Source organism: Macrobrachium nipponense, chromosome 23 (genome assembly GCF_015104395.2).
Source record: "Macrobrachium nipponense isolate FS-2020 chromosome 23, ASM1510439v2, whole genome shotgun sequence".
Classification (NCBI taxonomy): domain Eukaryota; kingdom Metazoa; phylum Arthropoda; class Malacostraca; order Decapoda; family Palaemonidae; genus Macrobrachium; species Macrobrachium nipponense.
Genome location: NC_061090.1, coordinates 25,657,236 through 25,670,632, shown reverse-complemented (window position 1 = coordinate 25,670,632; position 13,397 = coordinate 25,657,236). Strand labels below are relative to the sequence as shown.

The 13,397-nt window shown below is 41.1% G+C and overlaps 1 protein-coding gene across 2 annotated transcripts in view; it reads left to right on the top strand.

The window, feature by feature from the left end:
- LOC135199538 (multiple epidermal growth factor-like domains protein 6) overlaps positions 1-13,397 on the top strand; it is a 99,123-nt gene that overhangs the window by 18,558 nt on the left and 67,168 nt on the right. For both annotated transcript variants that reach the window (XM_064227699.1, XM_064227692.1), the window contains exons 3-11: positions 66-197; positions 838-963; positions 2,314-2,445; positions 3,106-3,231; positions 8,079-8,204; positions 8,912-9,040; positions 10,791-10,919; positions 12,111-12,242; positions 12,852-12,977. In XM_064227699.1, coding sequence (XP_064083769.1) covers positions 66-197; positions 838-963; positions 2,314-2,445; positions 3,106-3,231; positions 8,079-8,204; positions 8,912-9,040; positions 10,791-10,919; positions 12,111-12,242; positions 12,852-12,977 — 1,158 coding nt within the window. The remainder of the gene's footprint in view (positions 1-65; positions 198-837; positions 964-2,313; positions 2,446-3,105; positions 3,232-8,078; positions 8,205-8,911; positions 9,041-10,790; positions 10,920-12,110; positions 12,243-12,851; positions 12,978-13,397) is intronic.

Here is a 13,397-nt window from a genome sequence, read left to right as displayed (position 1 = left end):
TGACTTATTATTATTATTATTTAGTTATAGCTATAAATGAATTCTCTATCTTCTTTTTTATGCAGAATGCATCGAAAAACCTATATGTTCCCAAAATGGAGGATATTGTGCCAAGGGCCAGTGCGATAGCAATGATGAGCAGCAAATTCCAGGGGGATGCGACGGACCTGGGTGTAAATGCTGTATCCATAAACGAGGTTTGTTTACTTGCAATTCTCGTTGTGTAATACTTAGATAAGACTCTCTCTCTCTCTCTCTCTCTCTCTCTCTCTCCTCTCTCTCTCTCTCTCTCTCTGTCATTTCTCATTACTCCTAAGCACATTGAGCAATGAGAAGTAAAAAGTTTCTCAATATTTCAAGATTTAGAAAAATTACACTCTTGTCATAGAACTAGATATAAAAAAAGCTGATGCAAGTCAGAGAGAATGTAGATATGGGAAAAAGTAAAGAAATAAAAAGACAAATTACATAATAATATTACTATATTAATCATTTGATAAGCTACGGAGGAGGGAGTTGTTATCCTATAATAGATTCACATCAGCCTTGCATATGATGTCTAGGCCATTCCCTTATGACGCTCCTGATTAGCTGTTGATAAGCCAATCAGAGGACTAGAAACTCTCAGTCTCGCTCCAGAGTTCATATAGGAAGGATGTACATCCCTTCCTCTCTTTCAAGAATTGTAACTTTCATTACACCTAAGTTTTACCTCCAGAAATGTAGTGATTTTCTCATTTCATCAAGCCCTGCGATTGGTTTATCGACAGTATTCATATGAATTAACTTAAATAACTCATATATGTTACTGAATTCTAATTCTTCTCTATTATACAGAATGTACCATGACAAATTCATGTGCCCAAATGAATGGATATTGTTCCAAGAACCAGTGCAATAGTAATGAAGACCAAATTGAAGGGGGATGTTACGGACCTGGGTGTAAATGCTGTGCCCCTAAAGGTGTTTATTTGCAAGTTTTGTTGTGTAATAGCTAGGGCAAAGTCTCTCTCTCTCTCTCTCTCTCTCTCTCTCTCTCTCTCTCTCTCTCTCTCTCTCTCTCTCTCTCTCTCTCTCTCTCTCTCTCTCTCTCTCTCTCTCTCTCTCTCATTACTCTTAAGTACACTGAGCAAATAAAAAAGTAAAAAGTCCCTCAATATCTCAACATTAAAAAAAAAATATGCTCTCCTCATAGAACTAGATATATAAAAAGCTGATGGAAATGAGAGAGAATGTAGATGTTGGAAAAAGCAACGAAATAAAAAGACAAAATGCATATAAATATTAATACTATATTAATCGTTTGATAAGATACGGAGGAGGGAGTTATTATACTATAATATATTTAGATTAGCCTTGCATATGATGTCTAGGCCATTCCCTTATGACGCTCCTGATTGGCTGTTGGTAAGCCAATCAGGAGCCCCTACACTTCCTTCTGCAGCCTTTCTTTGGTGGGGGATGGTGTTTGTCTCCTCTAGGTAGTTGTGTAGCCTTTCACTGATGTTACTTGTTAGTAACTTCCAGATTATTGGTAGGCAGGTGAGGCCTGTAGTTACAGGCTATATTTCCCTTACTCTTGTCTTTTTGTACTAAGGATGTTCTTCCTGTGGTCATCCATTTGGGTGCATGGTGATTTGAAATACAATACTAGAGTTGTTCTGCTATTCGTGGGTGTAGGGCCTAGAAGTTTTTGAGCCAGTATCCATGGACTTCATCGGGACCTGGGGCTTTCCAGTTTGGCATTTTCTTTAGTTGGTGTCTGACTGTGTCTGTCGTGATCTCTGTGAATCTTTGTTTTATTCTGCCTGTTTCTTCTTCCTTGACTTCCTGGAGCCATGTTGCATGTTTGTTGTGTGATACCGGATTGTTCCATATGTTTTCCCAGTCTCTTACTTGGTTCTGCTTCGGAATTTCTTGGTGGTTGTCTTCCCCTCTTAGTTGGCTGTATAGTCTTTTCTGGTTGGTTCCGAATAATTTGTTCTATTGGTATCCCTTATTCCTGTTAATGTACCGTTGAATCTTATGTGCTTTGGCCTTAAGCCTCTGTTTTACATCTTCTATTGTGTTGTTTAGTCCCCTCTCTTGTATTTTGTATTTCTCGTTGAGTCCCTCCCTTGTTTTCTTGCTTCTTCTTCTTCTTCTTCTTCTTCTTCTTCTTCTTCTTCTTCCTTCTTCTTCTTCTTCTTATTATTATTATTATTATTATTATTATTATTATTATTATTATTATTATTATTATTATTATATTATTATTATTATTATTATTTAGTTATAGCTATAAATGAATTCTATATCTTCTTTTTTGTGCAGAATGCATCGAAAAACCTATATGTTCCCAAAATGGAGGATATTGTGCCAAGGGCCAGTGCGATAGCAATGATGAGCAGCAAATTCCAGGGGGATGCGACGGACCTGGGTGTAAATGCTGTATCCATAAACGAGGTTTGTTTACTTGCAATTCTCGTTGTGTAATACTTAGATAAAACTCTCTCTCTCTCTCTCTCTCTCTCTCTCTCTCTCTCTCTCTCTCTCTCTCTCTCTCTCTCTCTCTCTCTCTGTCATTTCTCATTACTCCTAAGCACATTGAGCAAATGAAGAAGTAAAAAGTTTCTCAATATTTCAAGATTTAGAAAAATTACACTCTTGTCATAGAACTAGATATAATAAAAAGCTGATACAAGTAGGAGAGAATGTAGATATGGGAAAAAGTAAAGAAATAAAAAGACAAATTACATAATAATATTACTATATTAATCATTTGATAAGCTACGGAGGAGGGAGTTGTTATCCTATAATAGATTCACATCAGCCTTGCATATGATGTCTAGACCATTCCCTTATGACGCTCCTGATTAGCTGTTGATAAGCCAATCAGAGGACTGTAAAATCTCAGTCTCGCTTCAGAGTTCATATAGGAAGGATGTACATCCCTTCCTCTCTTTCAAGAATTGTAATTTTCATTACACCTTAGTTTTACCTCCAGAAATGTAGTGATTTTTTCATTTCATCAAGCCCTGTGATTGGTTTATCGACAGTATTCATATGAATTAACTCAATTAACTCATATATGTTACTGAATTCTAATTCTTCTCTATTATACAGAATGTACCATGACAAATTCATGTGCCCAAATGAATGGATATTGTTCCAAGAACCAGTGCAATAGTAATGAAGACCAAATTGAAGGGGGATGTTACGGACCTGGGTGTAAATGCTGTGCCCCTAAAGGTGTTTATTTGCAAGTTTTGTTGTGTAATAGCTAGGGCAGAGACTCTCTCTCTCTCTCTCTCTCTCTCTCTCTCTCTCTCTCTCTCTCTCTCTCTCTCTCTCTCTCTCTCTCTCTCTAATTACTCTTAAGTACACTGAGCAAATAAAAAAGTAAAGTCTCTCAATACTCAACATTAGGAAAAAAATATGCTCTCCTCATAGAACTAGATATAAAAAAAGCTGATGGAAATGAGAGAGAATGTAGATGTGGGAAAAAGCAACGAAATAAAAAGACAAATTGCATAAAAATATTAATACTATATTAATCGTTTGATAAGCTATGGAGGAGGGAGTTATTATACTATAATATATTTAGATTAGCCTTGCATAATGTCTAGGCCATTCCCTTATGACGCTCCTGATTGGCTGTTAGTAAGCCGATCAGAGTACAGGATACTCTGTCTCTCTTCAGAGTTCGCATAGGCAGGATGTATGTCCCTTGGACTGGCGGAACCAAGTACCAGCACTCAGCCTTCTATGTACAGCCAAGTTCTTTTTGAAAGCCAGAGAGGGACAAATACCCCTAACATCATGCGCTCTAGCCTGCACAGATGTAGTGGTGGAATCATCAAGAGACAAGTATGCCTGTCTGATGGCTTCCCGTACCCAAAAAGAATTAGTATTCCTAGACACCTCTTTCTTGTACGGCCTGTGCTAACAATAAGTCTGCGGCAGCCTGGTCCAAGGTGCTGAGTCATTTTAAGATATCAATGCAGGGCCCAGACAGGGCACAACAAGCGCTCTTCAGTATCACCACCCACAAGTCAATCAGTGATGGAATGGAAAACGAAGTGAACCTGTCATTGTGCACAGAGGGATTTTGGGTCTTGGCCACGAATTCTAGGACAAATTCGAAGGACAACGACCCCCAACCCCTAGCATACTTCACCTCACATCTCAGATTGTGGAGCTCTCCTACCGTCTTGGAAGATGCCAAGGCCAGAAGGAAAACTGCCTTTAGCGTCAAGTTCCTGTCAGATGAGCAACGCAAGGGCTCATATGAACCCTTAGTGAAGCTCTTGCAAACCAAGGAAACATTCCACATCTGAGGCTTGAGCTCTCTAGGAGAACCCGACTGCTCAAACCCCCTAACTAGCAAGGAAAGTTCCCAGGAAGAGGAGATGTCAATACCTTTAAGGCGTAACACCAAAACTCAGGGCTGCCCTGTAGCCTCTAATGGCAGAAATGGACAAATGTTTCTCATCTCTGAGAAAGGTTAAAAGTCTGCTCGCTACTGACCAGTGGAACACTTCTGCATGGGCCTGACAAAAGAGATGTCACCAAGGGGGAAATCTATCTCGGAACAGACAACAACTACAGCAGATCCGAGAACCACTCCACTTGAGGCCACACAGGGGCTACCAAAGTCACCCTGAGACCCTGTGAACTCATTAGCCTGTTCAGAACTTGATGGATCAAACAAAACAGAGGGAAGCCATACACCTCTTGGTTGTCACAGGGATGTCGGAATGCATCCTCTGCCAATGCTAAAGGATCTGGGACCATTGAACAGAATATCTCCAGCTTCCTGTTGAAGCGAGTCGCAAAACGGTCCAACATGGGTCTACCCAAAACCTGGAGAAGCTTGTCTTCTGCCACTCAATGGAGCGACCTCTCAGCATTAGCATCTGATCCCGACGACTGAGATTGTCTGCGACCACATTCAGTTTGCCTGGGATATACCTGGCTGAGAGCTCTACCCAACTGCTGACCGCCCATTGGTGAACCTCGACGGTCAAGGTGTGAAGTTGACAAGAAACCAGGCGTCCATGTTTGTTCACATAGGTTACCACCATGGTGTTGCCCAACAAGAGAACGACAGAATGACATTTCACCTTTTCCCAAAACTTCTTCAGACCCAGGAAGGCTGCCTTCAACTCCAAGACATTGATATGTTGCTTATTGTCCTCCAAATGCCTTAAGCGATGAGGTAGCCTACATAAGGCGAGGGAGGCGTCTGAGAACAGAAGGAAGTCAGGTTGAAGAGAACGTAGAGGGACACCCTTCAGAGGATTCTGGTCATCCAACCACCAACAAAGGTCTTCTCTCACTTTCAGAGACAGGAAACATTAACAGGGGTGAGTCCCCCACCAGAGACCAGAATTCTCCCAGTCTCCATTGCAGAGACCGAAGAAGAAGACGCCCATGAGGGACCAGCTTCTTCAGGGAAGACAACACTCCCAGAAGAACCTGCCACTGATGAGCTGACTGATGGGGTTCCGACAGGAAGTTGCACGCCCCCTCCCGCAAATTCTCCAATCTCTGGTCCGATGGGAAAACTTTTGCCACTGTCGTATCGATGACCATGCCCAAGTAGAGAATCCTTTGGCTGGGTGCGAGGTTCGACATTTCCTGGTTGACTACGATGCCCAGTTCCAGACATAACCGAAGTAGACGATCCTTGCCTTGCAGCCATTCCCTTATGATACTCCTGACTGGTACCTCAGCAAACAGATCCCCTGAGCATGGGCCCAACTTGACACGAGAGAAGAACCTTGAGGGGCTGTTGTCAGGACCGAAGCATAGGACTTTGAACTCGAAGACCCTGTTCCCAAGAGAGGAGCGAAGGAATTTCCTGGACATTGGATGAACAGGGATTTGGAAGTATGCATCCCTTAAGCGTATCAACAGCATGAAGTCACCTTCCCTCACAGCTGCCAACACCGAACGCGGGGTCTCCATCTTGAACTGTGTCATCCTGATGAAGTGATTCAAGGTGGATAAGTTGATCACAGGTCTCCATCCTCCTGACGCATTGGACACCAAGATGTGACTGTAAAATGGAGACGGACACACCACTTCCTCTATAGCAATTTGTCCAGCATCTTCTACACCTCCTCCTGAAGAGCCAAGAACTTCAGAGAATCTAGAGAATATGCCTTCGTAAGCTGCGGTTTGTCCGACAGAGGGGGAGAGAAATCGAATGGCAGTAGGTACCCCACCCAAAGGGTATCTACCACCCACTTCTCCGTCCACAACTCTGCCACTTGGCCCAATGGCCCGCTAGGCACCCCCCTCAGTGGCACAGGAGAGGTGCCTAACCTACCAAGGGCTCCATTACCTCTGCCCCTTGGGCACCATCTTGGCCTAAAGGAACGAGAACAAAAAGGATGTTGATCCTCTGACCAAGGATGAGTCGAACGAGAAGGCCCTGCCAAACTCAAATTCCTCGATGATGGCCTATCAGCTGACGATCTTCTTCACTACTGCTGGACAGGGGGAGGAGGAGGAGGAGGAGGAGCCGGATGTCTCCGAGGACGAGACTCCGACTTAGACACGGCCTGGTGCACCAGTCTGTCTTTGGTGTCAGCCCGATGCTGGCCTATAACATTCTAATCAGCAGAAGGATAGCCCATAAATTGACACTGAGGTGAGCCATATACGAAAACGCCTTGCCTCCGGACTGCAACAGATTGGCAAGAGAGGCAGCAGTCACCAACTCTTCTGGGGACCTGAAGTCCAGCCAAGAAACTGTGAGCAACATGGAGGCTGCCATAGATTCCAATGCTGAGCCATCCTGCATAAACAAGGACGGAGCCACCGGCCACATCTGCTCCAAAGTCAATCCTGGCTTCAGGCGAATGACGTCTGGGAGTGACGTCATCGAAGGGAGTGATGTCACAAGTGGCGATGACGCGACGGCCTCCCCCCGGTGAGAAGGGGAATCAAGACGCCACTGGCAGAGGTATACACAACAACAGATCACGTGACGTCACAGCTTCCCTCCGACTCGAAGAAGTGGCAACAGTCACTGGCAGAGCAATACAATATGGCTGACCTCGACTACCCACGAAGACGAGGCTGGGAGGAGTGGAGAGTAGCGAGCCTCCAAAAGGTACGCAAGCAATCCCTCCAGGACGGGATACCCCCTAGCCCGAGCGTCTTCCAATTGCCACCATCTTGGATGCCTACGACTCTGGAAGAAATGAGAATGATGAAAAAAGCCTCCCCTTTCCCAGAAATAAAATTAATTCCCGAAGAAGAGGGGGCAACATTACAAACATCAGCCTGGTGGCCTCCCGATACTTCCAGCGACAAATCAAAGGAAGAAAAGGAAGGAGACACAGAAACAAGTCTACTATGGGGTTGAATACTGCAGGAGACGAAACATCGGGAAGAGGCGAAAAACCTTCCCATGAAGGAAGAGTTCAAACCCTCCGATGTTCTCTCTTGCTATAAAATGACTTCCACTGCTCTTAACGCCATGCCCGGCATTCTGAGCAAGGAATCATAGTACAAAAATTAGAACGGCACCTACTGCAAGACGTGGGGGTCAGGCACTGCAGAAGCCAAAGGCGAGAACACGGAAAACCTGGAATTCCGGGGCACACACATTGACGAGGCCGAGAAGGAGCAGAAGAAGCCATAATATCTGCCAAACACATACACACACACTAAACCCAAGCGAAACAGGCAATGAAGCGGGTAAAGGCCAAGAGAAGTAAACACTATTCTCGCCCAGGCGGTCAAAGAAAGACTGATGCGTGTTCGTAGGTGAATGGTCTTCAACCATCCTTCACCCGATCTACGCATGTGTTGCCACATATCACAAGATTGCTTGCTTTTATCTGTTAAGGCCGAAGGTTTGTTCGCATAGGAACAACTAAGTTTTACCTGCAGAAAAAGTGCTTTATATTCATTTCATCAAGCCCTGCAATTGATTTATCAACAGCCAATCAGTGTCGTAAGGTACAGGCCTACACACCAAATACACGACTGATGTGAATCTACTATTGTACAGTATTCATATGAATAAACTCAATTAACTCATATATATAAGTGAATTCTAATTCTTCTCTATTGCACAGGATGCACCATGACACCTACATGTGCACAAATGAATGGATATTGTTCCAAGAGCCAGTGCAATAGTAATGAAGACCAAATTGAAGGAGGATGCGAAGGACCTGGGTGTAAATGCTGTGCCCCTAAAGGTTTGTTTGTTTGCAATTTTTGTTGTGTAATAGTTAGGCCAGAGTCTCTCTCTCTCTCTCTCTCTCTCTCTCTCTCTCTCTCTCTCTCTCTCTCTCTCTCTCATTACTCCTAAGTACACTGAGCAAATAAAGAAGTAAAAAGTCTCTCAATATTTCAAGATTAAGAAAAAAAATATGCTCTCGCCATAGAACTAAATATAAAAAAAGCTGATGCAAGTCAGAGAGAATGAAGATATGGGAAAAAGACACGAATTAAAAAGACAAATTGCATAATAATAATACTATATTAATCATTTGATAAGCTACGGAGGAGGGAGGTATTATTCTATTATAGATTCACATCAGCCCTGCATATGATGTCTAGACCATTCCCTTATGACGTTCCTGATTGCCTGTTGATAAGCCAATCAGAAGACTGAAAACTCTCAGCATCGCTCTAGAGTTCACATAGAAAGGATGTATGTCCCTTCCTCTCTTTCAAGAATTGTAACTTTAATGAACCTAAGTTTTACCTAAAGAAAATCAGTGTTTTTTAATTTAATCTAGACCTGTGTTTGGTTTAACAACAGCCAATTATGAGCATTGTAAGGAACATGCCTAGACACCACATGCACGACTGATATGAATCTACTATAGTACAATATTCATATTACCAATTAAATAAACTCATATATGTTAGTGAATTCTAATTCTTCTCTATTTCACAGCATGCATCATGACACCTACATGTGCCCAAATGAATGGATATTGTTCCAAGAGCCAGTGCAATAGTAATGATGAACAGCAAATTCCAGGGGGATGCGACGGACCTGGGTGTAAATGCTGTGCCCCTAAAGGTTTGTTTATTTGCAATTTTTGTTGTGTAATGGTTAGAGCAAAGTCTCTCTCTCTCTCTCTCTCTCTCTCTCTCTCTCTCTCTCTCTCTCTCTCTCTCTCTCTCACACACACACACACATTACTCCTAAGTACACTGAGCAAATAACAAAGTAAAAAGTCTATATATATCTCAAAATGAAGAAAAAATATGCTCTCATCATAGAACTATATATAAAAAAAGCTGATGCCAGTCAAGGAGAATTTAGATATGGGAAAAAGACACGAAATAAAAAGACAAATTGCATAATAATAATACTATATTAATCATTTGATAAGCTACAGAGGAGGGAGGTATTATCCTATAACAGATTCACATCAGCCTTGCATATGATGTCTGGGCCATTCCCTTACGACGCTCCTGATAATCTGTTGATAAGCCAATCAGAAGATTGGAAACTCAGTCTCGTTCCAGAGTTCACATAGGCAGGATGTACGTCCCTTCCTCTCTTTCAAGAATTGTAACTTTCATTACACCTAAGTTTTACCTAGAGAAAATCAGTGTTTTTTTTTTTCAAACCCTGTGATTGGTTTATCAACAGCCAATCATGAGCATCGTAAGGGACAGGCCTAGACACCAGATGCACGACTGATGAGAATATACTATAGTACACTATTCATATGAAATAACTCAATTAACTCATATATGTTAGTGAATTCTAACTCCTCTCTATTGCACAGGATGCACCATGACACCTACATGTGTCCAAATGAATGGAGTTTGTACCGTTTGTTTATTCGCAACTTTTGTTGTGTAATAGTTAGGGCAGAATCTCTCTCTCTCTCTCTCTCTCTCTCTCTCTCTCTCTCTCTCTCTCTCTCTCTCATTACTCCTAGGTACAATAAGCATATGAAGGAGTAAAGTCTCTCAATATTTGAAGATTAAGAAAAATACACTCGTGTCATAGGATTAGATATAAAAAAGCTGATGCAAGTCAGAGAGAGTGTAGATATGGGAAAAACAACGAAATAGAAAGACAAATTGCATAATAATAATATATTAATCATTTGATAAGCGACGGACGAGGGAGTTATTATCCTATAATAGATTCATATCGGCCTTGCATATGATTTCTAGGCCCTTCCGACGCTCCAGATTGGCTGTTGATAAGCCAGTCACAAGACTGGAAACTCTCAGCGTCGCCCCAGAGTTCACATAGGAAGGATGTACTTCCCTTTCTCTCTTTCAGTTCCTCGCTGGACGACTGGTTTTCGCGTTCGGCTACCAATCCAGTGGTCCGAAGTTCGATTCTCGGGTCGGCCAACGCGGAATCAGAGGAATTTATTTCTGGTGATAGAAATTTAATTGTCGATATAATGTGGTTCGGATCCCGCAATAAGCTGTAGGTCTCGTTGCTAGGTGACCAATTGGTTCATAGCCACGGCAAAATATCTAATCCTTAGGGCCAGCCCTAGGAGAGCTGCTAATCAGCTCAGTGGTCTGGTAAAACTAAGATATACTTAACTCCTCTCTTTCAAGAATTGTAACTTTAATTACACCTCAGTTATACCTGCAGAAAAGCTGTGTTTCTTTTTCTCTTTTTCATCAAGCCCTGTAATTAGTTTATCAACAGCCAATCATAAGCGTCATAAGGGACAGGCCTAGACACCAGAAGCGTGACTGATGTGAATCTACTATAGTACAGTATTCATATGAACTAAGTCAATTACCTCTTATGTGTTAGTGAATTCTAATTCTTCTCTATTTCACAGCATGCACCATAACACCTGCATGTGCCCAAATGAATGGATATTGTTCCAGGCGCCAGTGCAATAGTAATGAAGAACAGCAAATTCCAGGGGGATGCGAAGGATCTAGTTGTAAATGCTGTGCCCCTAAAGGTTTGTTTATTTGCAATTTTTGTTGAGTAATAGTTAGGGCAAAGTCTCTCTCTCTCTCTCTCTCTCTCTCTCTCTCTCTCTCTCTCTCTCTCTCTCTCTCTCTCTCTCTCTCCCATTACTCCTAAGTACAATGAGCAAATAAAGAAGTAAAGTCTCTCAATATCTCATGATTAAGAAAAAAACTATGCTTCCATCCTAGAACTAGCTATAAAAAAAGCTAATGGAATTCAGAGAGAATGTAGAAGCGGGAAAAGCAACGAAATAAAAAGACAAATTGCATAATAATAATAAGGCAGTCCCCGGCTTACGACAGGTTCGGTTTACGACGTTCTGAGGTTACAACTCTTTTCAACTGCCTGATACTCGCGTATCATGTAACTTTTGAAGCCCTAATTTGGGAGCTGATTTTAAGGGGGTCACATCTTACATGAGACATAAAATTCGAGTATGTAATAATCATATATTAGTATCGTATGATAAAATACAAGCATAACGGATATCCATCTTTTCCATGGATCTTTTAAAAAGTTATGTTTTACCTCACTGCATCCAATAATATTATATGTATTTTCATATTACTATTTGTTTGTATTATAAAATACAAACATAGCAATCATGTTTAGGTTTGAAAATCAGCTGAGGGCGATTGCGAGTAAGTTTGTTTTGCTGTGTTGAACATCAAATCAGAGCGACTTTCTTGATTCTAGTTAGCACAAATGAATCTCGAGATATCCTATTTATATGAAACAAGGTTATTTTACGTTATACAAAGTGTTTTCAAGTGGAAATATCACTTTAAATCGTATCGTGTGTGAACGAAATTTAATTATTTTTTCGTTAGTAGATGGTGCTGAGGGCATATTTATTGTGTCAACAAAAATCAACAGATTCCGTTCGATATTTTCACTTTATCTCATCATAATACTACGAGCTTTACGTATTTATCTTTTATTGGAGGGAAAAGAGTAAAATGTGTTCTTTTCGTGCCCAATAGTATATAGGCTGAAATGCTAACTTCCCTATATTAACAATTTCATGGGCGATTCAAATCCAGACATTTAATTTTTGTAATTTTCAGGAAGCTGACGGTGTTTTTCTTCCCCTATACATTATTATTATTATTATTATTAAAATTATTATTTATATTTACTCATAGCTATAAATGAATTCTATATCTTCTTTTTTGTGCAGAGTGCATCGAAAAACCTATATGTTCCCAAAATGGAGGATATTGTGCCAAGGGCCAGTGCGATAGTAATGGTGAACAGCAAATTCCAGGGGGATGCGACGGACCTGGGTGTAAATGCTGTATCCATAAACGAGGTTTGTTAATTTGCAATTCTTGTTGAGTAAAATTTAGAGTCTCTCTCTCTCTCTCTCTCTCTCTCCTCTCTCTCTCTCTCTCTCTCTCAATACGCTCTTGTCATAGAATTAGATATGAAAAAAAGCTGATGCCAGTCAGAGAGAATATAGATATGGGAAAAAGTAAAGAAAAAAAGACAAATTACATAAAAATAATACTATATTAATCATTTGATAAGATACAGAGGAGGGTGTTGTTATCCTATAATATATTCACATCAGCCTTGCATACGATGTCTAGGCCATTCCCTTATGACGCTCCTGACTGGCTGTTGATAAGCCAATCAGAGGACTGGAAACTCTCAGTCTCGCTCCAGAGTTCACATAGGAATTCTTTCAAGAATTGTAAATTTCATTACACCTAAGCTTTACCTTCAGAAATGCAGTTATTTTTTTCATTTCATGAAGCCCTGTGATTGGTTTATCAACAGCCAATCATGAGCGTCGTTAGGGACAGGCCTAGACACCAGATGCACGACTGATGTGAATCCACTATAGTACAGTATTCATATGAACCAAGTATATTAACTCATATGTGTTAGTGAATTCTAATTCTTCTCTATTGCACAGAATGCACCATGACAAATTCATGTGCCCAAATGAATGGATATTGTTCCAAGAACCAGTGCAATAGTAATGAAGACCAAATTGAAGGGGGATGCGACGGACTTGGGTGTAAATGCTGTGCCCCTAAAGGTTTGTTTATTTGCAACTCTCTCTCTCTCTCTCTCTCTCTCTCTCTCTCTCTCTCTCTCTCTCTCTCTTTCTCAAGTACACTGAGCAAATAAAGTAAAAACTCTCTCAATATCACAAGATTAGGAGAAAAACTCTCTCAATATCACAAGATAAGGAGAAAAATATGCTCTCCCCATAGAACTAGATATAAAAAAAGCTGATGGAGAATGTAGATGTGGGAAAAAGCAACGAAATAAAAAGACAAATTGCATAATAATAATAATACAATATTAACTATTTGATAAGCTACGGAGGATGGAGTTATTATACTCTAATGGATTCACATCAGCCTTGCATATGATGTCTAGGCCATTCCCTTATGACTTTCCTGATTGGCTGTTGGTAAGACAATCAGAGTACAGGATACTCTGTCTCAATTTA